The sequence below is a fragment of the Castor canadensis genome, chromosome 11 (genome assembly GCF_047511655.1).
Source record: "Castor canadensis chromosome 11, mCasCan1.hap1v2, whole genome shotgun sequence".
Taxonomy (NCBI): Eukaryota; Metazoa; Chordata; class Mammalia; order Rodentia; family Castoridae; genus Castor; species Castor canadensis.
The window spans coordinates 130,863,384-130,886,797 of record NC_133396.1 but is presented as its reverse complement, the minus strand read 5'-3'; the positions used below and the strand labels follow the sequence as shown (position 1 = coordinate 130,886,797).

General features: G+C 52.9%; 1 protein-coding gene across 12 annotated transcripts in view; it reads right to left on the bottom strand.

The window, feature by feature from the left end:
- The window catches only part of Kif21b (kinesin family member 21B), a 48,585-nt gene that overhangs the window by 11,544 nt on the left and 13,627 nt on the right, over nucleotides 1–23,414 (bottom strand). For 4 of the 12 annotated variants that reach the window (XM_074048669.1, XM_074048675.1, XM_074048676.1 and 1 more), the window contains exons 3-28: nucleotides 23,225–23,407; nucleotides 20,998–21,147; nucleotides 20,761–20,895; nucleotides 20,217–20,384; nucleotides 19,791–19,906; nucleotides 19,081–19,276; nucleotides 17,564–17,753; nucleotides 16,751–16,814; nucleotides 16,426–16,644; nucleotides 15,998–16,082; nucleotides 15,505–15,622; nucleotides 14,569–14,760; nucleotides 12,882–13,081; nucleotides 9,718–9,825; nucleotides 9,101–9,169; nucleotides 8,258–8,490; nucleotides 7,928–8,075; nucleotides 7,533–7,727; nucleotides 7,331–7,432; nucleotides 6,081–6,246; nucleotides 5,818–5,869; nucleotides 5,572–5,629; nucleotides 4,610–4,815; nucleotides 4,454–4,531; nucleotides 2,601–2,714; nucleotides 666–704 (exon numbers count right to left, since the gene is read on the bottom strand). In XM_074048669.1, coding sequence (XP_073904770.1) covers nucleotides 666–704; nucleotides 2,601–2,714; nucleotides 4,454–4,531; nucleotides 4,610–4,815; nucleotides 5,572–5,629; nucleotides 5,818–5,869; nucleotides 6,081–6,246; nucleotides 7,331–7,432; nucleotides 7,533–7,727; nucleotides 7,928–8,075; nucleotides 8,258–8,490; nucleotides 9,101–9,169; nucleotides 9,718–9,825; nucleotides 12,882–13,081; nucleotides 14,569–14,760; nucleotides 15,505–15,622; nucleotides 15,998–16,082; nucleotides 16,426–16,644; nucleotides 16,751–16,814; nucleotides 17,564–17,753; nucleotides 19,081–19,276; nucleotides 19,791–19,906; nucleotides 20,217–20,384; nucleotides 20,761–20,895; nucleotides 20,998–21,147; nucleotides 23,225–23,407 — 3,584 coding nt within the window. The remainder of the gene's footprint in view (nucleotides 1–665; nucleotides 705–2,600; nucleotides 2,715–4,453; nucleotides 4,532–4,609; nucleotides 4,816–5,571; nucleotides 5,630–5,817; nucleotides 5,870–6,080; nucleotides 6,247–7,330; nucleotides 7,433–7,532; nucleotides 7,728–7,927; nucleotides 8,076–8,257; nucleotides 8,491–9,100; nucleotides 9,170–9,717; nucleotides 9,826–12,881; nucleotides 13,082–14,568; nucleotides 14,761–15,504; nucleotides 15,623–15,997; nucleotides 16,083–16,425; nucleotides 16,645–16,750; nucleotides 16,815–17,563; nucleotides 17,754–19,080; nucleotides 19,277–19,790; nucleotides 19,907–20,216; nucleotides 20,385–20,760; nucleotides 20,896–20,997; nucleotides 21,148–23,224; nucleotides 23,408–23,414) is intronic. The other 8 variants (XM_074048670.1, XM_074048677.1, XM_020172676.2 and 5 more) reach the window with 5 other exon arrangements.

The following is a 23,414-nucleotide window of genomic DNA, read 5'->3' as shown; positions in this document are numbered from 1 at the left end:
GAGGTGAAAAGTCTTGCATGGTGTGCAGGAGCACACACAAATGACACCAGGACGGGAATGTGGGGAGCAGAGTGTGCGTCTGGAGAGCTGGAGAGCCCTCTGAGATTCCCTCCTTATGGTGGGTTGGCTGGGGGCACCCACATCTGTGTGCCAAGAGGTGTGTGCCCCCCTTGGTGCCCTTTCAGGGACAATGTCTGTAGGACTTGCATACTGGCACAAGCTAAGTCACAAGGACCCTGAGCACCACCACCAACACCCATCAAAGGACCAGCAGCCTGGCTGTTCCCAGCAGTACCCACACAGCCTTTCCTTGTCCTTGACTCCAGCCTCAGCCCACCCCAGGCTTCCATGCCCCACCCCACCCTGCCCAGGCCAGAAGGGAGAAGAGAACAGGGCCAGCCACAAGCAACGGCGCCCCTCCCCAAGCCCGCAGCTCCAGCTGGGCCTGGCACCATCTGAGGCAATAACCACCTTGAGAGGGAGGAACCATGGGGCAGGAAGAGGTGGCAGGAGAGAGGGTGCTAGGAAAGGAGGGGCTGCATGCTGAGGACAGGTGTGCAGGCGGTGAGGGGTGGGGAGTGGTGCAGCCAGAGGCAGAGAAGAGAGAGAGAAAAGAAAGTGAGAGTGAGAGGGGGAACCAAACACAAGAGACATTCTGTGTGTACCTCAGGACCTCCGACAAAGAGGAGTCGCTGTCATCAGACCTGGGGAGGGCAGAAAATTAGCTGGATTAGGGGAGAGAGGAACACACACAGAGGAATGGTAGAGGCGGCAGCAGTGCGGGGACATCAGAGGGCAGTTATTCTCCTTGAGGGGAGCAGAGAGAGGCAGAAGGAGGGCCTTCAAGGAGAGCAGGAGAGGAGGTGGGACAGGCTAGCCTGGGAGCTGGGAGACTCACCCAGGAGCAGGCCACCAGGGCGTCCCTCAGCTAGCAGGGTGGGAGTGAGGAGGAGGCTGCAAGAGATGTGGGACACTAGCCCACATGTGGGGAGATGATTTGGGGGCTCTTTGCTGGTTCCAAGCTCTCCAGCTGGCCCATTGTGCAAGTTGGGGGTAGCAAGCCCCATCCCAACAATGCTCATACCTGCCTGAGACCCAAGGGAGGTGGAGGGGGGCGGAGGGGGTGGGCAGCTGCTTTCAGCAGCCTCTTTCAGCCATTCCTTAGGGCTCACTTATTTACAAAGCCCAATGTCCCAGGGAGCCCAATGGGACTACACTTAGATGCTGGCTCTTCCTAAGCATGCATCCCAAGACTAGACCACTGGACAGGACCAAGGCCTGTAAGAGACCACTAGGCTGGAATGGGCAGAGTCACTTGCAAAAAAAAGGGGCCTGTCTAAGATGGACATGGTGGTGCATGTCTATAATCCCAGCACTCAGGAGGCTGAGGCAAGAGGACCATGAGTTCTAGGCCAGCTAGAACTCCACTGTGAGTTCCAGGCCAGCCTGGGCTACATGGTGAGATCTTGTCTCACAAAAAACAAAAAAAGAGCAATGAGTACAGATTATTGCAACGGCATGGGGGAGGGGCACACCATGGTAGCTTGGTCCACAGCTTCCCTGGAGAGAGCCTGAGCTGAGGTGAATTTAGGGAGAGATGTATCCAGGGTACCAGGTATGCTGGGTCTGACCTGGAAGCAGCAGTCTGACCCAGGATGGGCATTTCTGTGGGGAGGTGGGCGTGGCAGACATCTGGCACCAGGACCAAGGACAAGCACTTTCTAACCTGGGACGACCCTGAAGGACACAAAATCACTGTCCCCTGTGGTAAGGAACTTTAGGGAGCCACAAGAGGAGCCCCTTTTTTTTTTGGTGGGGGAGGCAGCTGCAGAGAGCTGCGGAAGGCAGGAGTTGGCCAGCAATTTGGGGGAGCATAGAGAAGAACACATACAGGACGGGGTCCTCCCCCTTCCCCAAGGCAGAGTCCTATTGTTAGGGACATGAGGCTGGTGGGAGTCAGAAGCTCCCAGCTCTGGGCCCTGCTTGGCTACTTTGTCTTTGGGCCTCATTCCTCTTGGGTGACACGGGGAAGACAGTTCTCAGGGCTGACATACAGCACAAATGAAATCAGAGAGGAAGAGCAGGTCATAAAGCAAGGTGAGTGCCTTCTGAACATGGATGGTTCATAACAGAAATGACACTACATCGGTTACAGTATTACAATGGGGGCTGTAAGCATGGTGGAGCTGAGCCTGCCATGTCTGTTGGGACAGTGTACAAGGACCATCAGGCCTTGCATGAAGCGTCTGAGATTGAGTAGGTCAGTAGTGAAGCTGAAGGAAGGGGCTTCAGAGAAAAGTCGAAGCAAATGAAAAGGGCAGCTCTGGGGAGCTCTTGGGTGTACCTGCCCCACTCAGTCATTCCCTCCTGACTGCCTGGGTCCCCATCCCTGTGGCTTCCTTCTTGTCCTCACCTGTGGTCCCAGCATGCTTGGGGGAAGGGAAGGCCCTTTGTCAGTACAGAATGAGTGAAGTGTCAGGGACTCATCACTCAGAAAGGCTGAAACAATAGAGCTAGGGTCTACTCAAGCTACCTCTGCCTCCAGCAAGGCCCAAAGGCTCCCATCCTCTCCCTAGCCCACCCCACAGTCCTGCTCTTACTTGTCGAGTGCTGACCCCTGGCTCTGATTGCTAGTGAGACGAGAGAAGACATTGCGGTCGTTGCGGGGGCGAGTGGGAGGGGATGATGGAGGAGTGAATCCCACGTCTGTGGACCTGGTGAGTGGGGACAGAGAGCAGCATCTGTTAGTGAGCACACTGCTGGTGCTGGGCTCTTGGTTGTAAGGCTCATGAGATAGGACCTGTTAGGCAGTAACCTCAGCGCTCCACCCCCGAGGGAGCCTTAGATGCTATTCTTAAAAACCCATCCTCCTTATTTGTAGACTCATCTACTGTTTGAAATTCATTTGCAATCCCACAATCCATCTGCCTGGTACATTTGTATTAGAACTGAAAAATTTGAGTCATTCATCATGTATGTTCCCTGTTGAGGCTGTTTTGGCTGTGATGATGGAAGCAAGGGCCCTGCTGATGGTCTAGTTTTGTTTTGTTTTTTTTTTTTATTTGTTTGGTTTTTGCATTTTTTGTACTTTTTGATGGTGATTTGTTTTTGGTAGTGAAGACTGAACTCAGGGTTTCACACATGCTAGGCAAGTGTCGTACCACTGAGCTACATCCATACCTCTTTTTACTTTTTCTATTTTGAGATAGGATCTTGCTAAGTTGTCCAGACTAGCCTCAAACTTGTTCATCCTGCCTCATCTTCCCTTGTCTGGGATTACAGGTGTGTTTCTCCATGCCCGGCTGATTACAATTTTTAGAATGGTCCCCAAGCATAGTGCCAAAGTGCTGTCTGGGTGTTTCTAAGCATAAGAAGGCTGGGATGTGCTTGTGGAGAAAATGTGTAGGTTAGGATGAGCTTTGGGTATGAGTTATAGTGCTGGGGTCGTGAGCTCAATGCTAACAATCAATGATACATGTTAACTAAGGTGTCTTTAAGAAGAAACATACATAAAGCAGGATAATATACTGGCCAATTATCAAAAATTCCACGACCAGAGGCTTGCAGGGAACAATAGCTCCTTATTCACTGATTGAGCTTTTGCAGAGACAACAGAACATAAGTACTGTGAACCATGAGAGCTGACCTTGATGACCTGCCCTTTCTAGTACTCCAAGATCCCTCTCTTTAGAAAGTCATCATTAAGTTCAGATGAAACCCTCCTTCCTCTACAGCATCATCAGGAATTTTGGCTTAAACCCTCAAACTGCACCTTAAGTATGTTCTCTCAGTTCTCAGATGAAGCCAAAGTCTATGAGACTACCAGTGTAGTCTCCTTTCAAAGCCTTCCCACCACTGCCTTAGCATCTGCTGAGGCTTTGGAGAGGAGGGAAGGCTGGGAGCTGGAGCAGGTCCTCCTCTGCCACCCACCAAGGCAGGTGGCAGGAGATCAACCTGAGCCAAGCTTCCCCAGTATTTACCTGTGTGACTTGGGGAAGGCCACCAAACATCTGAACATTAAGTGTTCAGACCTGGACCACTGGAGATCTCTACTGTTCTGTGGTGTCTTCTCTGAGTTTTGAGTTTCTATACTCCTTTCACAAGAGGAGGTCTTAAAAAGAAAAAGAGTGGAAGCTCCCAAGTACCCAAGATCATGAAGAGGGGCTGAAGTACAACAGGACAGTGACCAATCTAAGCTACTACAAAGCCTCCTATGTTGAGTACGCCTCATACAGAGTTTTTAACAGTTCCAGGTCCTGTATGAAAATGGCATTTCCTGAGCGCACACCTGACAAGGTGGGCCAGGTCTGTGGGCCAAGCTGGATGACTCAGGCTGGCTGGGTCAGATTAGAAGTGTGCATGATGACCTACAGAGTAGATTCAGAGTGTCACTCCTGCACCCACACACCAGATTGGCAGTGACCCTGGAGCAGATTCTAGAACGTGCTCTCACCTGATGGGCTGCCCTCGGTCATATGACTTCCTCCGGGTCAGAGGGGATGTCTCTGTGCCTCCTCGAGACTGCCGGGGGCTGGAACAGAATGGTCCAGTGAGGCTCAAACCCAACTCTCTGCCCACCCTGACCCACATTCCTGGATCCCCTTCTTACAAAGTGCTGCCCCGGGTGGGCAGGCTGACGGTTCGTGAGACCTTGTCCCGGTAGTAGGGATCCCGGATGGAGAAGCTCACTCCATCCTCTTTAATCTCAACCAGGGAGGCCAGGGACTTGGTGATGTTCTTAGTGGAGATGTCCAGTGGGGGCCCCAGACACTCGGCTGACACAGCCTTCATTTGGGCAGACAGCTTGGGTTCACCCTGGGAAAGAAGGACTAGGTGGACCAGTTTGCTCAAATATGGCACCCAAAGGAGGAGTCAGGTGAAATCTTTGGCCCAAGGAAGAGAAGCCAAAAAAAGGACCCAGGCATACATCACCCAGAGATGTGCTCTGTGCTGCACAGCTAAACTTTCCAGGCTTCTGGAAAATCCAGAGCAACTACAATTGTCTTCCTGTCCTTAGCAGAGTATCCAGAATGACTTCTTTGCTTCTCACCAGCTAATCAGTTCACCCCAGAACTATGCATATTTCACTGTACTCTCTCCATTCCATCTTTAATAAATCTTGAGTTTTGGTTAAGACTACTAACTGAACCAACTGTTAAGGAAACTCCCTATTGTTGACTCTCAAAGTGTTGAATCAACTATCTTGCAGGCAATAACTAGATATCTAGTTAGGCTTTGATTCAAAAAAATGGGGGAGAGTCTTGAGAGGGAGAGAGAAATTCTTTAAAGTTGTGCCTCTAGACATGATAATGTCACTAGGCAGAGTGGAAACAGAGGTCAGCAGTGGCTCTAGTTATTTCTCCCACCTTCTACCCATTAAGAATGGATTGTAACAGGATATATGTCTGGACACCCCCTAATTCCAAGCAAAATCCTTCTTGGTACCTCCATCCAATCTGGGACAATATTGGGTTGGGGCTGGAGGTTGGGGTAGACTCAGAGTAATATAAGGACCAGGCTGAGAGAGGCTGGCCCTGCCCGACCTACTGTCTGACTTTTGGTGGAGCTTACCTTAAACTTGAAGTCATCATGGCTGGTAGAGCCTTTCATGGTGAATGACTGGGAGAAGCTGAAGAAGAAGCAGAGAAAGAGTTTGGAATCCTGATATCCTATGCTGTGTTTCTCTGGATCTTAAGACCTGTGAGTCCCAAACAGCCTCCAAATCCAGGCTTAGCCCTGGGGCCCTCTGGCCATCTCTTTCTCCCAGCCCCAGGTGCAGACTGACAGCCACCCCTTATTCCTAGCTTGGACACTTACCTCCCCTCAGAGAACTCTGACACCTCCTCATCTGTGCTAGCATAGCCATTCTCTGGATGGGGGGAAGGAATAAAAGAGGGTAGAGAGACCGCATCAGAGTGAGGGGAAGATGAGGACGGCCTCCCTCCTGCATCTCACCCACCAAGATTAGACCAGGGCTTCTGGAAGGGTGGGTTTTGAGGAAGCAAAGACCCCTCTGGATTGGGGGGTTCACAATGGGGGAGTCCTGGGAGCTTCAAGACCTTCCCCACATCTATGCATACCCTGTTGGACATTGTAGATTAGGGCTTGCAGCTCAGGGTGTGCCTCGGCCTTCTCACGCAGGGCATCCAGGAGCAGGTGATTCTGGGAGGAGCTTGCCATGTCTGTCTGCCTCAGCCGTCCCTCTAGCAGCCGGATCTGGGCCTCCTTCTGTGCCACCTGCAGTCCCTGAGGGCAAGAAGCAAGGTCTGGGATTAAATTTCCTGGCCTGGGGGCAAAGGAGAGACATTCCCAGCCCCCTCAGCTCCTATACACACATTAGTGGAGGTCATCTTAGCATACTCTGCTATGGACTGTCCTGTGTCCTCCAAAACGTCATATGTGGAACCCAAACCCCCATTATATTTGAATGTGACAATATTTACAGACAGGCTCTTTCAAGAGGTAACAAGGTCATATGGGTAGTTCTTAATCCAAAACAACTGGTGTCTTCATAAGAAGACATCAGGACGCAGACTACATAGAGGGCAGGGTGTACGAGGCATCAACCAACTACAGTTACAGAGACCTCAGAGGAAACCACCCCGGCAGACACCTTGACTTTGGGCCTCCCAGTCTCCACAACTAGAGATAATAAATCCCTGCTGCTCAAGCCTCCCAGTCTGAGGCACTTTGTTATGCATGGTGGACCCAGCACACTAATACAGTCTCCTAGGAATCAAAGCTGAAATGATGGGAATCACTGGGGACAGGGCAAGGAGTCACAGAGGGCATTCTCTTGCCCTCTTTCTAGTTACTAGCATGCACACTAGGTGGTGTCTGTTCCCGAGATTTGGGCCCCAGGAGGGGAGGAAGCACATCCTGGGCCAGAAACAGGACAGTTCAAGAAAACACCATGGGACACCTGATGTCCTGGTATCAACCCTCCTGGGTGGAACATGGTCTGACTGTCTTCTGCTCCCCCACCCCAGTCTACACATACTTCTTCCACCTCAACTCAAGCTCAGCCTTGCTGTGGATGAGCCTGGGCCAGATACACAGGTCACCTTTATGTGAGACCTGCCAAGTGCCACACCACGCCCATTCCATGAATCACCTCGTGATGCCATACAGCCAGCCACAAACTCAGCATTGTCATTGCCCCAGTTTTATTGCTGCAGAACCTGAGGCTTGGGGGCTTGGCAGGCAGCAGCCTGTGAGTGAAGCAGGGGAGGAGGAGCTGGGCCTGTGGGCCTCACCACTAGGGCATGTCACCACTAGGTCCCCTGCCTGGGGGTGGAGGGGGAGGGGAGGGGCAGGATTGCTACCTCACCTTGTCAATAGACGCCTTGAGGAAATTGTCCAGCAGGAGGCGGGCTTCAGCCAAGGAGCAGGAGCTGATGACCACTGATGTGTCCGTGGAGTCCAGCTCCTCCTAGAACCAGGAGCAGAGACCCTGGTCGGTCACCTGGGGGCTGCTCCTTCCCACCCATTTCTCCCATCTCCACCCAAGCCAGGCCCAGCCCCGCAGGCACCTTGGTCTCCTCCAGCTGCACAATGGTGGCCTGGCAGTCAGTAATGCTGTCGTTGATATAATCAATGTTGGCTGCCAGCACCTCGATCTCCTCGGCCAGCTCCTGCAGCCCCTTCTCTTCTTCTGGACTCTCAGCCTGCAGCCGCTCACGCTTTCTCCGCAGTGCCTCCTGCATGAGGAACAGCTCCTCCCTTTTCTGGGGGGATGGTGACAGATGAGGTGCTTTAGGGGGCTGTCCTGTCCTGCCCATCGCAGCTCCGACCCCAGGCCCCCCACCCAGCATCTCTAGATTCCACAGCAGGTACAAGGAAGAGAGGGAGGGGTATGAGATAGGTCTGCGGAGCCAGAGAAGTCAGAGGGGGCAGAGGACGGTGGAGAGTGGGGAGGCTCGGCCACCTTGATGAGTCGCTCCATGTCGGCCTCTAGGTTGACGATGGTCATCCTCTGCATGACGATGTCGATGATCCGCCGCTCCAGGGACTGCCACTTGAGCCTGGCAGCCTTGCTAAAACTCTGGCTGGCTCCCTTCTTCTGGAACTTCTTTCTGGGAGGTAGAGGCAAAGGCAATCAGGCTGACCACCTTTTACTTCTACGGCTCCATTGCACCCCACGTGGAGCTGAAAGCCCCAGGATGGGGCATTTACAGAGCTTCGCTCTTCCTCACATTTCCACCTTTACTTCCACCTTTCTGCCCACATAAGCCAGGGCACTGTCAGTTTGCCTCACCTCGTGGGGCGGCTGCCATTGACAGTGGACGCAGGGTGGTCCCCCAAGAAGTGGTTGATTTTGCGGTTCCACTGGCGCACAATGCTGGAGACAGAGCGGGCCCCTGATTCGGCCTCAGATGAGGTGGTGCTAGCTGACACCTCAGCCCCTGAATCTAGCGTGGGTGGCTTTGGTCCTACCCGTCCTGCCACCCGCTCCGACATGGGCTTGGCCAGGCGCCTCAGTGCAGAAACCTGGGGGCAGGAGGATAAGAAAAGGGGTGGACCCAGTGAGCAGGGTAGCTTAGAGCTGCAAAGAAAGGCCAGGCTGGGAGAATAGAAGCACTCTGTGCTGGCTGGACTTGGGGCTACAGAAGGCCCAAGAGGTCTCTGTTTATGTAAAATGAACATGAAGGTAATGAGGATTGAGGTAATGAGGGTTGAACCCCAGGGTCTTGTGGTTCCTAGGCAAGCACTCTACCACTTGAGCTATACGTCCAGCACTTCTTCTTTTTTAAGTAATCTGCTCAGGCATTTGGGAACCAAGCCTGCAGCCTGCCCTATGTCCTTAGCTCTCTTGTTGAGAAAGACATTTCTAACAGGTCTGGCATATTTTGGCATGATTGTTTGTTAAATAAAAGAAGGGATAGTTGGGTGTGGAAGTGAATGTCTATAATCCCAGCACTTGGGCTGCAGAGGCAGGAGGAGACCAGCCTGGGGTACACAGAAAACCCTGTCTCAGGAAAACCAAATAAATAAAAGCAAAAGGAGAGTTAGGGTTCCAGGTAGGTCTGGTTCCCTTCTTCCTCCCCAAAGAGCAACAAGCAGGGAAAGGGGCCTCAACTCTGGCCTCCTGGAGGCTCACCTCCTGGGTTTTCCTCCTCAGTACTATTTCCTGCTGCCGCTTCTGGGACTCCAGGGCCCGGATCTGAAACTGAGAGAGGAAGGGCAGGGTCAACACTCAGACACTGATACTCTTTCTGCTTGGACAGGGCTGGGGACAGGCAGGCCAGCGCTGAAGCTGGAAACCTGGGTTTGTTTTGGGCAAGGTGAGTCTCATGCAGCCAAACTGTTGGTAAAATGGGCCCCAAAGTCAAGCTCTCCTTTCCAGAGGCTGCAGGGAAATCCCCCTGCAAAGACAATTAGTTCCCCTGGCCTCATCTCCCACCACGGCGAGGAATCTGGACTAAGAGGCTCATCCCTGTTGGGTTGCTCTGCTGGGCCTGATGCAGCATGTGTCTAGCTTGCTGGTGACCCTGGGAAAGTTCCTGAACCTCTCTGGGGCTCATGTCATCCTTCTGGGGAACATATGGGGGCTGGGTGGGAAGCCCCCACTGATTCTGCCCTTCTGACAGGTGTGCTCTACTCCCAGCATGACCCGACCATGTAGGATGGTAGGAACTGAGGCCAGCTGGGTTGGGAGGAGCAAGCAGGGACCCAGGGAGGTTGGGAGCTGGCCCCAAAGACTCCTGGGTCCCTTACCTCCTGTCGCCGCTGCTCCTTCTTGAGTTGAGCAATCTCTCGGTTCCTCTTGGTCTCCACCAGCCGCCGCCGCTGCTGTTCCTCCCGCATCTGCTTCATCAGGGCTACCTGGGATGGGCAGAGGCCATGGAAGTGAGACAGGGCTGGGTAAGGGAGTAGATGGCTAGAGGAAACTGGGCAGGGATGGAAGCCCAGCTTAGGCAGCTCAGGGCTCAGGTGCCTGGAGCAAGGGGTCCATCTTCCACTTTTCTATAGACACTGAAGCCACCTAAGCAATGTGTCAAAAGAGTGGCCATATAGCCAGCCTTGAGGTGCAGGGTCTCCCACTTGGCAATGCCCATTCTTGGCCCCTGCTCAAAGCCACCATCCTCAAGTTGGCTCTTATTGGACAGTCCAAGAGAGGACTCTCTTTCACTGATAGCCTGAGCTGTGGACAGGGTTGACGTGAAGGTCAGGGCCAGATTCCAGGGCCAGCTCATAGTGACAGTAATACAAACCACCATTATTTATTGAGAATCTGGTATATGCCAAGACACCTTCCTCATGACAATCACATGAAAGGCATTATCATGTTTTATAAGGAAGGAAATGAGCTTTAGAGAGACAGAATGACTTAAGAGTCACAGAGTTAGTAATGGATGGTCAGATTTGGAGCCCAGGTTATGTTGCCTACCAAATTCAGCTCTTCCTACGGACTGATACATGACACTGTGACAGTTCAGACCAAGGCTAGGGACCAAGCATAGACTGTCTGAATCTCAGAACTCTCAGCAGTCTGGCCAAAGGCACAGAGAACACAATCAGTGGGGCCAGAGATGATCCAATGTGCTGGGAAGCCACTGTCCTGGGGCCCTGTGGCATCTGCCTCCCCATTCCAGGTTCTTTGACACCTTTCAATGGTGGGAGCAGGAGAAATAGGAAGGGGGTAGTCCTTCCTCTGCCACTGAAGCCTCCGGCATCCCCAGGGATGCCACCAACCTGCCTCGCTCTGAGGAGACTTAGGAAAGGAAAGAGCAGGAGGAAGGCAAGCAGGCTCCATGGAGGCCAGTGGCTAGCAGGGTTGGCTTCTCCCTAGTAGGTCAGGCTCAGAAGGGGTGGATCTACAGACCAAAGAAGAGCTGGCTTCTGTAGATCTTTAGGGTCTAGAGTGAGTGTTCTATAAGGAGTCAGGCTAGGAAGGTGGACCTAAAAACTCTAGCACATCAGAAGTTGAGGCTTCTTGGGGTAGAGACTATGTCTTACTGGTCCTTGGTTCATCAGTCCAACTTGCATGTGTGGCTGAGTTCCTGGAAGGCCACTGCAGATGTGATGGTCTCAGAGCGGGTAAGCTCATTCCAGGTGCACAACAGTGCTGAAATGGGCCTCAGTGCCTGAGGCCAGTATTGCTGCACAGCTCTGAGGTAGAAGGCAAAGTGCTTTCTCTCAGGAGATCCTGCAGGCCCATCCAGTCCAGCTTTGTGAATTGCTGGACCCTGCAACTGGGAAGATTCTCAGATACTGGCTTTCACTGTATCTGGTTAGAATCCTTGGCTGCTGCTCTCTCTGTCCCTCCAATGAAAATCCTCTGGGATGACCCTAGGCTGATCTTTTCCACATCTGACCTGGGCTCACAAGAGCTGGGCCCCAGTTGAAGGGTCTCAACAATGCTGAGATTGAAATACATGTACATACGTGGATTCCTCTGTCTTTTAAATATGTCCTGGGTATTAGACTACTTTTCCAGGCTTCATGACCCTGTGAGAATGTTCTCATGAGAGTCTTTAGGACTATGCGCAGCTGAGGTAGGAGCTGGCCAGGAGAGGTATCAGCAGGAACTCCAAAGACAGAGAGTGGGACAGAGACAAGAGTGTCCAGAGCTGCCCCAGGAGCTGCTGCAGAAGGCACAGGCCACAGTGGGTATGCTGCTCCATGTGGGGACAAGGAAAGGCCACCATCCCTCTGTATCACCACAGGGCACCTGGGGTGCATGTGTGGCGGGGCGGGGAGGGGGGGGAGGCGGAGGCTGGGAGTATTTGAGTTCCAAGACCCTTCCATGTCAAGTGCATCTTGTTACAGAGAGGATACACTGAAGTAGATGGTGTAAATGGGCTCTTTGAGGACAGGCTGGTCTGAGCACTCTGCACAGGGTGACAGAGGCCTTGGACCTGTGTCCTGGACTTGGGAACAGAGCCTGCTCAAATGAGGCAGCTGGCCTCTAACACAGCTATGGGTTGACCTCCTCTAAGAATAGCCATCTTCTCTGCCCACTGGTGAGCACTGGCTAAGTCAGTGGTGAGAACACAGTTACTGGTGGCTCTAGGATACAGACACTTGTCCCATGGGCCCCTAGCACTGGAGAGCTCCCCTCTTCTGGGTCTGTGTTTCCAGCCTGCTCTGTACAACTGCTGGGGTTAACACCAGTGCCAGGATTTTCTAGGGATCCAGCCTCAGGTCCCGGCCCAGGGGCTGAAGGTCTAGGCACAGAGGCCCTGGGGCTGAAGGTCTGGGCACAGAGGCCCAGGGGGAAGGACAACATAAAGGGAGCACTGGTCTGGGAGCCCCAAGCAGGAGCCAGAACCACCTCGACACAGAGGTACAGGACCTGAGCCTAGAAGCCATGACCTCAGGGGCTGACCACAGAGACTAGAACTCTGAACCATGGCACAGTAGAAAAGGGAACAGTGTCCTACCTAGAACACACACCAGCGTGGAAGGCTGAGGACTGAGTTTGTACCCCAGCACTCCCTCTTAGTAGCTGGAATTACCTTCCCCAAGGCCTCCTCTTTCAAGAAATGGTACCATTACAATGGTAATGGGGCTTCATTCACGAGGTTCTCCTAAGCAGTGAACGTGACCATGCACATAAGACAACTAGCCACAGTTGTAATTTTTATTATGATTTGAGGCAGGGGTTGTACCAAATGAAAGGCTTTGTGCAGACAGAAGGCAACTGTAGTACAGCTTCCCACCGCAGAGGGCAGCACTGAGGGACGCAGTGCATGTGTCCTGCTCACTACCGAGCACTCAGGGATGGTCACTGCATCCTGGACAACACACTCAGCTAAGAGGGGAGTGTGCAAGGCCAGGCAGTGCTATGTGTAGAGAAGAAAAGCCATACTTGACAGCAGGGATTATTTTGAACATGGGAAAGCTTTCTAAGAGTGCGCAGCCACTCTTGGCCCTACCTTGGCCTTCTTCATCTCGGCCACCTCGGCCTGCAGCTTCTTCAACTCCCTCTCATAGCGTGACTGGTTCTTAAGCAGCCGAGCATGCTCCTTCTGTGCCGCCTGCAGCTTCTGCAGGTCCCGGTTCATCTCCCGCAGCCTCTTCTCGTAATCCGCCTTGATCTTATTGGCCTTCTCCTCTGTGTAGCACTCCATGGTGCCTGAGCAGTGAAGGTGGCCGTCAGCACCATGGGCCCAGTGCTCCTGATAAATGGGGCTCCCCAAAGGGCATGGTGTATAGTCTCACTGCCTTTCCTTGGGCAAGCCCTCCCCCACCCCAGCCTGTCTCTTCCTTTGAAAAACAAGGAGGTGGGACCAGATGCCCAAGGCCCCTTCCTGCTCTGACGTCCTATGGGAATGTGAGAGGTGTTTTCATCTTGATACCTCTGAGCCTCTGGCTCCTTGCTTCTTGGGAGAGCCTTGCAACCCACTCATGCTGGCTCTGTTCTGACCCATGATAAAGTGTGGAAGGGAGGGGCTGAGCCAGAGGAAAGGGGAGAGTTAGTAAGAGAAGACAGAGCGATGTGGGCTACAACACACCATAGACTCTCCCATCTGAACTTCCAACAGGCATCCTAAGGTTCAAAACTAACGCCTGACGTCTACCTCTCAGCGTCTCAACAAACACCCTCACCTTCCATCTAGAGGCTTACACCCTGAGGCACCCTTGGTTTTCCTCTCTCTCAGGTCACTCACCCAACATCAATAAAGCATTTGGCTCAATCTTCACAATATATCCCAAATCTGATCACTCTCATCGCCCCATCCTAAGTGGGGTCTTACTTCCATTTTCATTCCCGTACACAGCAGCCAGTGATGTTTTAAAAACACTTATAAATTTTACATCATGTATCTCTCTCAAAACCTCACACCTTCTCACCTCCCTCATAGTATAAGCCAATGTTCTTATAACAACAGACATGGCCAACTCTGGGCCTCTTGTCATCCCACCAACATGCCAGACACACACTAGCCTCAGCGCCCTGGCATCTTCTGTTCCCTCCGCCTGGAACATTCTTCCCATTGCTCATTCAGCTCTAGCACTATCTCACCAACTTCAAGTCTTTGCCTTCACCATGTAGTCTTCCATGACTATCCTTTCTCAACCCCAACCTGGTCTCCAGAGCTCCTATCTCCCTTCCTTGCTGTACTTTTTTTTAAAGTAACACCTATCAATGATTGCTAGAGACCCTGCTTATGTTTTCTTTGTCTGTCTCTCCCCACTGGAGTGTCCACTCCATGAGAGCAAGGATCTCACTCACACCAACAGCTCTAGCATCTGAAATAACCTCTGCTCAGAGATACGTTCAACTAATGCTTGCCAAATAAGTAGATGAAGAAATGAATGATGGAATGAGTGCACTGAAGAGCAGGAGAAAAGGCCAGAAGGTGTCTTATTCACATACCTAGTATATAAAGGATTAAAGGATTCTAATATGTAAGATGATAGCTTTAAAAAAAAAAGATGAATTTAAAAAGCAGCAGAGGAGCTAAGCTAGGTTAGACATAAGAACTTCTAACTGGGGGGCAGAGGCTCAGAAGTCCCTTGCGTAGAAGGCCCATATCTCCCACAGGCACCAGCTGCGGGGTGTGCTATTGCCGGGGGATGGACTGGGGCAGAGGGAGGCTGCCGGGGAGCTGGCCTCACTGAGGTTCTGCAGCACACGGTCACGCTCCAGCTGCGTGTCTCGGATCTTGTTCTGCAGCAGGATCAGCTTCTCCTCATACTGGTGCTTCAGGGTCTGCAGCCGCCGCTGGCTGTTCTCCAGCTCGTCAATCAGCTTCTGCTTGATCTCGATCTCACACGTCAGGTCGGCCAGGTCCGCCTGGAAGTTCACCTCTGCAGAGTGGTGGCAGAGCCAGGCTCAGTGCCACACCAGGGTGAGGGGCAGGTGAGGGGATACTTGCTAACTGGGGGTAGGAGGGCTTCCTCCTGGTCAGCTATGAGCAATCAGTGGGCCGGGGTGGGCAAAGTACTAGCAGAGGGGCAACACAACTAACAAACAGCCCCAGAGATGCAGAGCTGGGCTTAGGAGCTGGAAGAGGGTTTAACATCCTTCCTGCCGTTGCTGTGCCTGGACACCACGATCTAATTTTCACAGGTGACATGGCGTCCCACTTGGTTGAAGAGCCTGAGGTAACCAAGAACACCTTGCGAGGCTGTGGGCCAGAGATGGCCACAGGACGAAGCTGAAGGGACAGGGACTCTCACGTACAGGAGTGGGCCTTGGCACCAGCCGGGCCTCTTTCAATGCTGTGCTCTGCAACCGGGAGGGGCAGGAACCTCTCTGAGCCTGTTTAGTGGTGATGCAAGGAAAACTCAGCACCCGTGCCCAGGGCAGTAATGAGGACTGGAACACTCCAAGCCCTGGGTTGGGTCAAGGCTAAGTACAGCAGCAAGTACTTAGTACTTAGGTGTCTGCTGCTATTATCCCCATGACAGTTGTCGTTCTTGTTGGTTTCACATCTGTTCTGGCCCTGGACAAACGACTGTCTCTGAGAACTCCGGCAGCCCTGACCCCACCCCAGGTGCATCCCAACTTCCTGTGGGCCCAGCTCTGACCAGCAGCCCCAGCCCACGCACCCTTCTCTTCAGGGTCTGAGTCTGAGTCCACTAGGCTCTCCTCGCTGCCGGAGTCCTCGTCCTCATCCTCACGCCCTTCCTCCTCCTCACAGCCACTCTCGTCTCGCTCTTCTTCCTCCTAGGCATCAAACACCATTAGGAGTGTGCCTCCTCCAGAAAGGGCACCCAGAGGCAGAGGCCAGGTCAGACATAACAGCTCCGGGATGTCAGTGGGACAGGGGCCAGTCACACCCATTGTGTGGCTCCCACCAGTGGCCTGGGCATAGCCCTGAAGAGGAGCCTCTATCCGGCATCGTACATTTGGGATGAGGGGAAGGACTGAGGGATGGAGATCACCGTGGTAACCAGTCAGAGCTGTCAGGAAGCTCAAGAATCAACTAGAGGCGGACTCCTACCCATCTTTGACCCTGTACAAAGATGTTGATGGCACCTACCCAACCAGCAGGAACACGGGGGTAAGCAGGTGGTTAAGGAGAGGTCAGGGAGTCCTCACCTCCTCAGCCTCATTCTCGTCAGTCTCCTCACTGTTCTCCTGTTGGAGTTTTGCCCTCTTTTTGAAGGCTTCCTTCTCTGGGCTGCTGGGGAGTGAAGGGGAGGCTAGATTAGGGTGACTAATGCTGCCCTGAGTATGCAGGCAGAGGGTAGTAGGGGTGGATTAAGAGGCATAGGGACAGAGTTTCTGTTCTGAAGAGAACCAGCTGCTCTTCTCTAGCCCTCCCTCCCACCACCACCTTGAATTAATTTTGGGGGAAAAGCATGGTATAGAAGACCAGGAAGGTCTCTGCCCCAATCTGAGCAAATTCCCAAGCAGTATTGGGGAAGCCCCTGGAGATGGGGTGCCCCCTCCTGAACACAGGCAGAAGTGGTTTTCCTGGAGGGTAGGTGAGGGGCCACTTGTGAGTACCTGGGTTCTCCACTCACCTCTTCCTCCTCTGCCTGACCTCCCTCTTCTTTAGCCGCTCCAGGTCCTGCTTGGCCCTGCGAATCACCTCAGAAGCATCCTCCATGGAGCTGGCTGGGCTGCCCCCAAAGGCTGGACCAGCCGGAGATGAGCCCAGAGAGTAGGGGCTGCGAGCTGAGGCCCTTGAGAGGCTGCGACGGAGAGACTCATTCATGGCCTCACTCTCCAGGAGCTTTGTTCTGCATGTGAAGAACGAGTGGGCAGAGCCAGATCAGCTGCCATTACCCTTGGTCTGCACAGGCCAAGGACCCCCCAGCCTGCTTACACTTGCTGGGGCTCACTCACCGCAGCTCCTCGATCTCCCGGATGTAGTTCTGGATCAGGGCACCAATGGCCTCATTGCCATCGCCTGTAGGAGGAAGGCGGAAGGAGGGTACAATAAAGAAGGGAGTGAGGACTGGAGCCCATTAGCACTAAGACTGCTGGCCTTGTATCTGCCTCCAACAGGGTGGCCCACAAGGGCTTTTCCACAAAGGAACCTATACAAAGGAAATACTTGTACATGAGCACAGATGTGCCCAAGCTCTGCTGGGAACAGCATGAAATCAGAAACAATCTAGATGTTCTCCAGTAGAGGGCTGTTGGAATAAATTATTCATCATCACATATGCAATGCCATGCAGTAGTTTAAAAATTAAGTGGATTTTAATGTGGACATTTATAAAACATAATGCTAAATGAAAAAGGGAAGTCATAAAACAGTACACATGATCTCACATGTAGAAGTGGTATATATGTTCACGCACACATACATGCGCATATGCAAACACATTTATACTTGACACAAATGTCCTGAGCAAGCTAAGGGAGAGATGCAGTAAGGTGCTCATGAAGGGTCCTTCTGAGAAGGAGAAGGGACGTGGGGAAGAGATTAACCTTTCACTTTATGTTCAGCTGCATCCCTTTCATGCTTAATGAGAACAGTGTATCACTGCGTCATACTAAGTTGTCGTAAAGTCAAGTCAGCTTTAAATGCATAAATGATCGATTTGTGCATTGACTTGCTGGCTAAGCCTGCTCAATACCCAGGGGTAGGTGTGGGGGCGGGGAGTCCCGGTATGTTGGTGTTCTGAGCTGACCTGGTGCATCCCAACTCACCAGCCTTGGCCAGAAGCAGGTTGGCCTCCTGGCTCATGAGATGGGTGACACGATTGTTGATGGCGTCAATGGCCTCCTGCATGGCCTTCACCCGCAGCCGCAGCGCCCCGTTCTCCTTCTGCAGCATGGCGTTCTCCCGGAAGAGGTCGCTATAGCTCTCAGCACCATCCTCCCCAATCACTCGCTTGCCCTGGGAAGGGGCACATGGGGAGCATCAGGCACCAAATCTCACAGGAGGGGAGGGTGACAATGCTGTTCCCTCTGCCTTTGGCCTCTTCCAAGGCATGATGGCTCTGCCAGTCTCCCCACCTCAGGTTTCCTAAATCACAGCTCCTGTCTCCCAAGGCTCAAAAACCTTACATAACACTGGGCATGGTGGTACATAGCTGTAATCCCAGCACTTGGGAGGTAGGGGAGAAATGAGAATTTGAAGACAGCTTAGGCTACTAGTGAGATCCTGTCTTTTAAAAAATACAATACAAAACAAAGAAACAAAATATCCCCCAAACCTTATATAGTTTCCCTTCCAAATTCTTCTACTATCTTTCTACCTTTCACATTCATGTCTATAAATGCTAATCCAAGGGACAAAACTCTTCCTAGGCCAGGTAGTTGGCATAAGTGAGTAAGTCAGTCTGGGTGTAAGACAACAGGGAATGGTGGAGACTGGAGCTAAAAGAGTCATAGTCTGTCTAAAAGAGGTGCCATTACGATGCTCTAGCCAACTTAGTGCCAATTGTTGTGAGACTTTCAAATTTTTCCAGAAAGGCTGAAACTCTGACTTTCAGAAAGGTTGACAACTATCCTTTTTTTCTTTCTTTTCTTTTCTATTTTTTTATGGTACTGGATTTTGAATGAAGGTCATTGAGCTTGCAAAGGCAGGCACTCTACTGCTTTGAGTCATGCCTCCAGCCCACTAAATTATATTCTTGTAAAACAAGTACAAGCCAAATCCAAACCCAGATTCAGGCCATGGTCACCAATTGATGACTTCAGTCTTGGTTATGTGGAATTAGACACTTTCCTTAAAGCACCAGTTTTTCTCATTTGTCCTTTTTATATGGCTTGTTCTCTATCTAGAATGTCTGCTGCCTTTCTGCTGTTCTTCAAAATTCATACAAAGGCCCCCTCCACAAGGCCCTCCCTGATCACTCAAGTAAGTAAGGCCAACTCTCTCCTCTGTTCCCCTGCAGCACACTGGACTAGTCGTGTGGTTCCCTACTGTCAGCTATCCTGCTCCATAGTGTGGCATCTGGAGAGCATCTACCCTGGGCACAATATCCGTGTTACAAAAGCTAAGGTGCTCTTCTTCTTGGACTTAGAACCCTAAAGTCTAGAGGACTCAGAAGGTGCTGGATCACCTGGTACTGAGCCCTATGCCTGGCACACAGAGATGTCCAGGAGGCATGAGAAGTTGATGGGGAGGTGATGGGGAGGTAGAAGGCATGCTGAGGAACTCAGGAAGACTGTAGGGCAGGGATGCAGGAGAGGCTGGCAGCACCTGGGAGCACCCTCACCGCCTTGTATTCCATCAGTTCCATCTGCAGGCGTGCAATCTCTGCCCTCAGCGCGCTGATCTGCTGGCTGGTCTTGTCCTGGTTCACCACCACCTTGTTCTTGATGTTGCGAGCCCGATTGGCATATTTGAGAGTGTTGAGTGTCTCCATGAAGTCCCGATCCGAGGGGCTCACGCAGGCGATCATGATGGTCTGGCTGGGGTGCAGTCAGGCAGGGGTGAGGGCAAGGGACAGAGCCAGCACCCACAAGGCATAGAGGTCCTGCTTCCCACCCCGTACCCCATTACCCTAATACCCAGAGGATCTGGGCATTCAAGAGGGGGTACCTGGAAAGTGGGGCTTTGGACCACCTGGCCAAGAGTTTCTACCATGACAGAGGGAAACCTCGTGAAGACAGCTAACAAGGTGGGGAGGTAGTGATGCCTAACTGCAGAGCCCTCTGCTTGGTGACAAGGATGTGCCATGGCTCCTGCATTTTCCTAGCATCTCCTGGCCAGTCCCATTGGGCTGTAGGAGATCTCTCCTGCTGTGTAGATAAGGAAGCTGATCACAAGCATAAGTAACCAAAGGTCACAGGACACCTCCAGCTCTCTGCCTCCTACTCTGCAGCCTAGGATGAGAAGGCCTTCTCCACTGGCATCAGGCTCCCAGCATCACATCAGCATCCTCCAGACCCTCCCTGACTCCCTGTCCTGTTTCTGGACAGATACCTGTTGCCCCCAAGAGAGTCCTGGAGGAGCCGGGTGAGCTTGGAGTCCCGATAGGGCACGTGCACCACCTTCTTGCTCTGGTCCCCCAAGGCGCTGATCACATTGCCCAAGGCCAGCTGCAGAAGACAGACCCTGTGCTCAAGAGTTTGGCAGGAAGAGTGGGGTAGCACAAAACTGCCCCAAGTTATCTGCACCTGCTTCTCTGGCCCTAGAAGCCCTCAGGCTACTAGGTGGGTTTACAGGCAGATGTGGTAAAAATGGCCAAATCAGGGGAATTGAGGCAGATTGAGGCCTTAGGGTGAAGGAATAAAGAGCCAATAATAGTGACCATGGGTGTCCTGGCCACTGGGCAGCCATGGGGTCCAAGACCCTGTCTGAGCCTGAGCTGCTCTGGCCTCTAAGGCTGGTGACCCTCCGTGTGCCTACCAGGCCACAGTTGATGGAGATCCCCTCCTTGGCCCGCTCGCCGGTGGCCCCTGTCCGCTTCAGTCGCTCTGAGCCGGCCAGGTCCACAAAGTGAAACTTAGCAGTGAGTGTCTCATACTCGTTGGTGGGAGTTGTACCCTCAGGAAGCCCAGTCACCGCCTCATTTACCTGCAGCAGAAGCCAACGTCTGACTCACCCAGCCCTCGCCACATCTCGCTGCTCCTATTCCCACTCCCCTGCACCCACAGCATCGCCATCCAGGAGAGGCAGGCAGGCTGCGTGGTACCTCATCGGCACGCAGGTACCACCTGACGACGGCATACACAGTACTTGCGTATGCCTGATTCTTCCACTCCCCGCAATGCCAGAGGTATTGGTCCCCCATTATATAGCTGGGGTAACTGAAGCTCAAGTAAAAAAGAAAAAGAAAACCCAACAAGTAGCAGGAGCAGGAGCAATTCTGGAGTGCTAGCATGGATCTGTAACTCCTCACCTTGGGATACCCCTGGAACATGCAGTTCCTGAGCCCCCGGGGTCTCCTTACCAAGTCGGGCTGGGTGCACACACGCATCTGGCACAAGTGGATGGTGAAGATGGCGTGGGAGCGGGAGCTCTGTACATTCATCTGGGTGCTGGCTGTGGTACGTGACAGGGCGCCCTGCTTTAGGCACTGAATCAGCTAGGGACAGATGCAAGAGTTAAAACTCAGGACCACTGTGCTGCTGGTTTCTGGCCTCTCTGGATGCCCCGTGCCTGCCCTGGAGCTCCAGCGGGTGCTCACCTCCTCCTGGGAGTTGATGAGGCGAGAAGTGACTCCTGTGGTATAAATGCCACCGTTAGCGTCCTCATGGATCTTGATGTTAGACCTGCGGTGGCGGGAGTCGGGGTCACGAGTGCTATCAAACAGGTCAAGGATCTCCTCATTGTAGAGCTGTGTCGGGAGGAAACAACAGCTGGGTCCATATGGCACGCAGTATGGGTGCCCCAAGGGCCTTTCTCATGCTTACGAACCATCTCCATTTTGCAGAAGTGGAGACAGAGGCTCTGGAGGCAAACTTCTCCAATCCTGGTCCCCTCTGGGTTCTGAATTCCAGGATCATTCTCCTGGACAGCGGAAGGAGGGCACCTGGGCCTGGCAGAAGTATCCTGAGGCTGCCCCTGCTTCCCCACTCCCCAGGAAACTAGTCCCTGTAGAAGGCTTAGGACCTAAAGGGCACAAAGGGACATGAGCTCTAGATGAAGGAGATGAGGAAGGTAGGACCACAATTTTGGCAGATCTTTCTATATTACTGGGCTGGAAAAGAGGGGATAGAGATGTGATTCCCAGATGAGGGAGAGCAGAGGCAGAGCTCAGCAGACACAGTGAGCCATGCCCTGATCCCCGATCCCAGTGTCCTTGGGGGTGGTGATGACAACCTCCCAGTGCAGGGAGGCAGTGTTGTGTGTCCCAGGAGAGGAGCACAGAGAATAGCTACTGTGGTCCAGCCTCCTGGGGAGATCACTGTGGCAGGTGGCCTGGCCAGGAGCATCCACCCCTTTTCAGACAGGTCTCAGCCAAGGACAGTTCTGTGATCGGAATTATAAACAGGGAAATTCACCTGCTGAAGGGCTGGGATGTTCAACAGGCAGGGAGCTGGGACTGGGAATCAGGAAAAGGGATGGAGCAGCTGGGGCAGAAGCCAAGAGAGTCCTGTGGGTCAAAGGGGAGGGGGACTACAGCCCTCAGACATCCGAGGCTTTGATGGCCTTTAAGGCACAGAAATATCCCACAGGAAGGGGAAGAGGAAAAGGAAGGAAGAGATGGAGTGCCATAGTGTTTGTCTGTCTGTGTTAGGACAGACATATTGCATCATTTAACCCCTTGTGGTTCACCCTTTGGCCTGGATTTTCTAGGAGCTAGCTTGCTCTTTGGGGATCTCCATGGCAACAGGATGAAGAAAGGAAGAAAACAAAGAGATGAGAGAAGGCGTATAGTGATATATAAGCAGCAAGTTGCAGGTGTGCACACACCACCACACACACATACACACACATGCTCATGCACACACAGAAGCAGACAGTTTATCAGAAGCATGCCCAGCCAGGAATAACTGGGGTAGTGGGCATGGGAAAACGCAGACAGGGCTGCGACTACATCCTTCCCTAAGAGGACAACCAAGTACGATCAGAGCACCAGGGTTTGGGGATGAGAGCCTAAGGCTGGCTCTTGAAGTGGAGGATTCTAGACGCTAAGAACTGGAGCTACTCACCAAGTGTCCTGGGAGAAAGCTAGGCCTGCTTTCCTAGCAACCCTCCAGGAGGCCCTTCACAGGAGAGAGCTCCTACCTCTGAGCTTACCTAGTTGGGGCTTGGCACAGCTCAGATGTCAAGGAGCCTACAGACCCCCTTCTCCACCCCCAAAGACTCTGGTCACCACAGTTCCAGACTGACATCCTCCCAGACATGGAAGGGCCAGAGGCAAAAACCAGGTCCCTCCAGGGGGGACCTTTTTGCCATGGGGTTGGAAGAGTCAGGGGGCCAGGAAGCATCATATTCCAAAAGGGATAGGCAGGGACTTAGAGTAGAGAAGGGATCCAGTGAGGGACAGGAGGAGGAGGAAGAGCCAGAGTTCCCAATATGTGTCATGCACAGGCTTCCATCTTATGCTCACCAGCACTGCCCTCCCACCCAGGAAGAAGACAATGGCCCCCATTTTGCAGATGAGGCTCACAGGCGTGGAATGACATGCCTGAGGTCACATAGCTAATAAGTGTCAGTTAGAATCAGTAGGGGTCTAAGGAGATCATAGATCATGGACTCCACCCCATTTGATGCTGGGCCCACTTTACAGGTCCCGCCACATGTCCTCCAGCCCTGGCTTAGATACTTCTTGGCAGCAGGAAGCACATCAGATGCAGGTGCCCCCATGGCTCCCTGGACTCATTCCACTGCACAGGAGGAGGGCCCCATTTGCACAGTCTTGTGTTCCTCCCCATCCACCTCCTGCCCACCCTGTGTGGCTACAGTACCTCCAGGAACTGAGCGCTGACTTTGAACTCAGGCCCAGTCACGCCCTGCTCCTGTGCTCGCCGCTTGCGCTCGGCGATGCCCCGGAAGAGGTGCGTGATGGCTCTGGGGATGATGCCCTGCTCCTCCTCAGATGCCGCTGTGTCGAAGCCAGTGCCCATGGTGTACGTCTTCCCAGCCCCCGTCTGCATC